Source organism: Seriola lalandi, unplaced genomic scaffold, assembly GCF_002814215.2.
Source record: "Seriola lalandi dorsalis isolate HSWRI2012SDOR001 ecotype SW California unplaced genomic scaffold, Sedor1 jcf7180002053637, whole genome shotgun sequence".
Lineage (NCBI taxonomy): Eukaryota > Metazoa > Chordata > Actinopteri > Carangiformes > Carangidae > Seriola > Seriola lalandi.
This window is the reverse complement of record NW_019524190.1, coordinates 5,885-7,186: the sequence shown is the minus strand read 5'-3', so window position 1 is coordinate 7,186 and position 1,302 is coordinate 5,885. Positions and strand designations below refer to the sequence as shown.

Sequence of the window (1,302 nt, the reverse complement as noted above, 5' to 3'; positions counted from 1 at the left end):
CCCCCCCCCCCCCCCCCCCCCCCAGGTGAACGGGGTGTCAGTGTTTGGGATGCAGCACTCGGAGGTGGTGGCAAACATCAAGTCTGGAGGAGACGAGACCAGTCTGCTGGTGGTCGATGCCGAGGCCGACGACTTCTTCAAGAGGTGCAACGTCCTGCCCACTGAGGAGCACCTCACCGGTAACACACACACACACACACACACACACACACACACACACACACACACTGCTTCAGTGACTGTGTAATGACGTGATTCTCTTCTGTAGGACCTCTTCCTGAGCCGGTGTCACAGAGACCATCAGAGGAGGAAGAGGTGAGGACCACTGCACACACACACACTGTAGTCTGATGACATCACTGTGACATCATCAGGGGGTCTCCATGATCCTGAAGTGTAAAATGAGCGGAGTGTCTCTTTAACGAAGAGTGTTTGTGTGACGCTCCACGGCCAGAGGAGTTTATCAAAAGTAAACAAGGAGCAGCCATGCTCCCCCCTCCTCTCTCCACACACACACACACACACACACACACACACACACACACACACAGGTCAGAGGTCGTCATGAGTGTTTATGGCAGTTGTTACCTAATAGCTGGTGAATGAGTGTTTGTTCCTGCTGCAGCGGAGCAGAATCTGAATCTGAGCGAGTGTGTGAACAGCTCGTTAGTTCGCTCATTTGCATAATCCCCAACTCGCCCTGAGAGTTAAAGCCACTTCAATCCCATGATCCTCCAGGACACAGGAAAGAGAGAGAGGGAGAGAGAGAGAGAGAGGAAAACGCACGGTGCTGAGCTCTTGTTGCCATGGTGAAGGGTCAGCCACAATGTCACCAGAGGGGCCAATCCACTTTTCCCATGTTGTCAGTGTGTGTGTGTGTGTGTGTGTGTGTGTGTATGTGTGCGTGCGCGCTGATGAAACTGAGTTGAAACTTTGTTTTAAACGTTGTGTATTGCTGTTTGTTTGTTTGTTTGTATATTTTTGGAAACAAAACGTAGCTCAAACGCTCCTCAGTGTCTGACTGGAATATAAAGCTCCTGCAGTTGTTGTGGTTTGTCGTGGTGCGTTCACAGCCTGTAGGAAACATCACTGCAGGGCGGGTGTCGATGAGTCAATGTTCAGTCATTCGTACAGGAAGCGAAAAGTTCAGTCAACAGGTCACGCGTGTTTTTAATGTTTCATTCTTCAGCTTTAATAAGTGACTGATGACTGTAGTTACTGAAGCAGGCTGTGCTGCCCCCTGCTGGACTCTTCACACACACTTTCATCTGACTGGTTTTTGAGAGCTTGAAGTAATTATAT

At 49.9% G+C, this 1,302-nt stretch overlaps 1 protein-coding gene across 1 annotated transcript in view; it reads left to right on the top strand.

The window, feature by feature from the left end:
• Window positions 1–1,302, top strand: part of LOC111651443 (Na(+)/H(+) exchange regulatory cofactor NHE-RF1) — a 16,796-nt gene that overhangs the window by 13,702 nt on the left and 1,792 nt on the right. Inside the window, exons 3-4 of the mRNA XM_023401386.2 lie at window positions 26–179; window positions 269–315. Coding sequence (XP_023257154.1) covers window positions 26–179; window positions 269–315 — 201 coding nt within the window. The remainder of the gene's footprint in view (window positions 1–25; window positions 180–268; window positions 316–1,302) is intronic.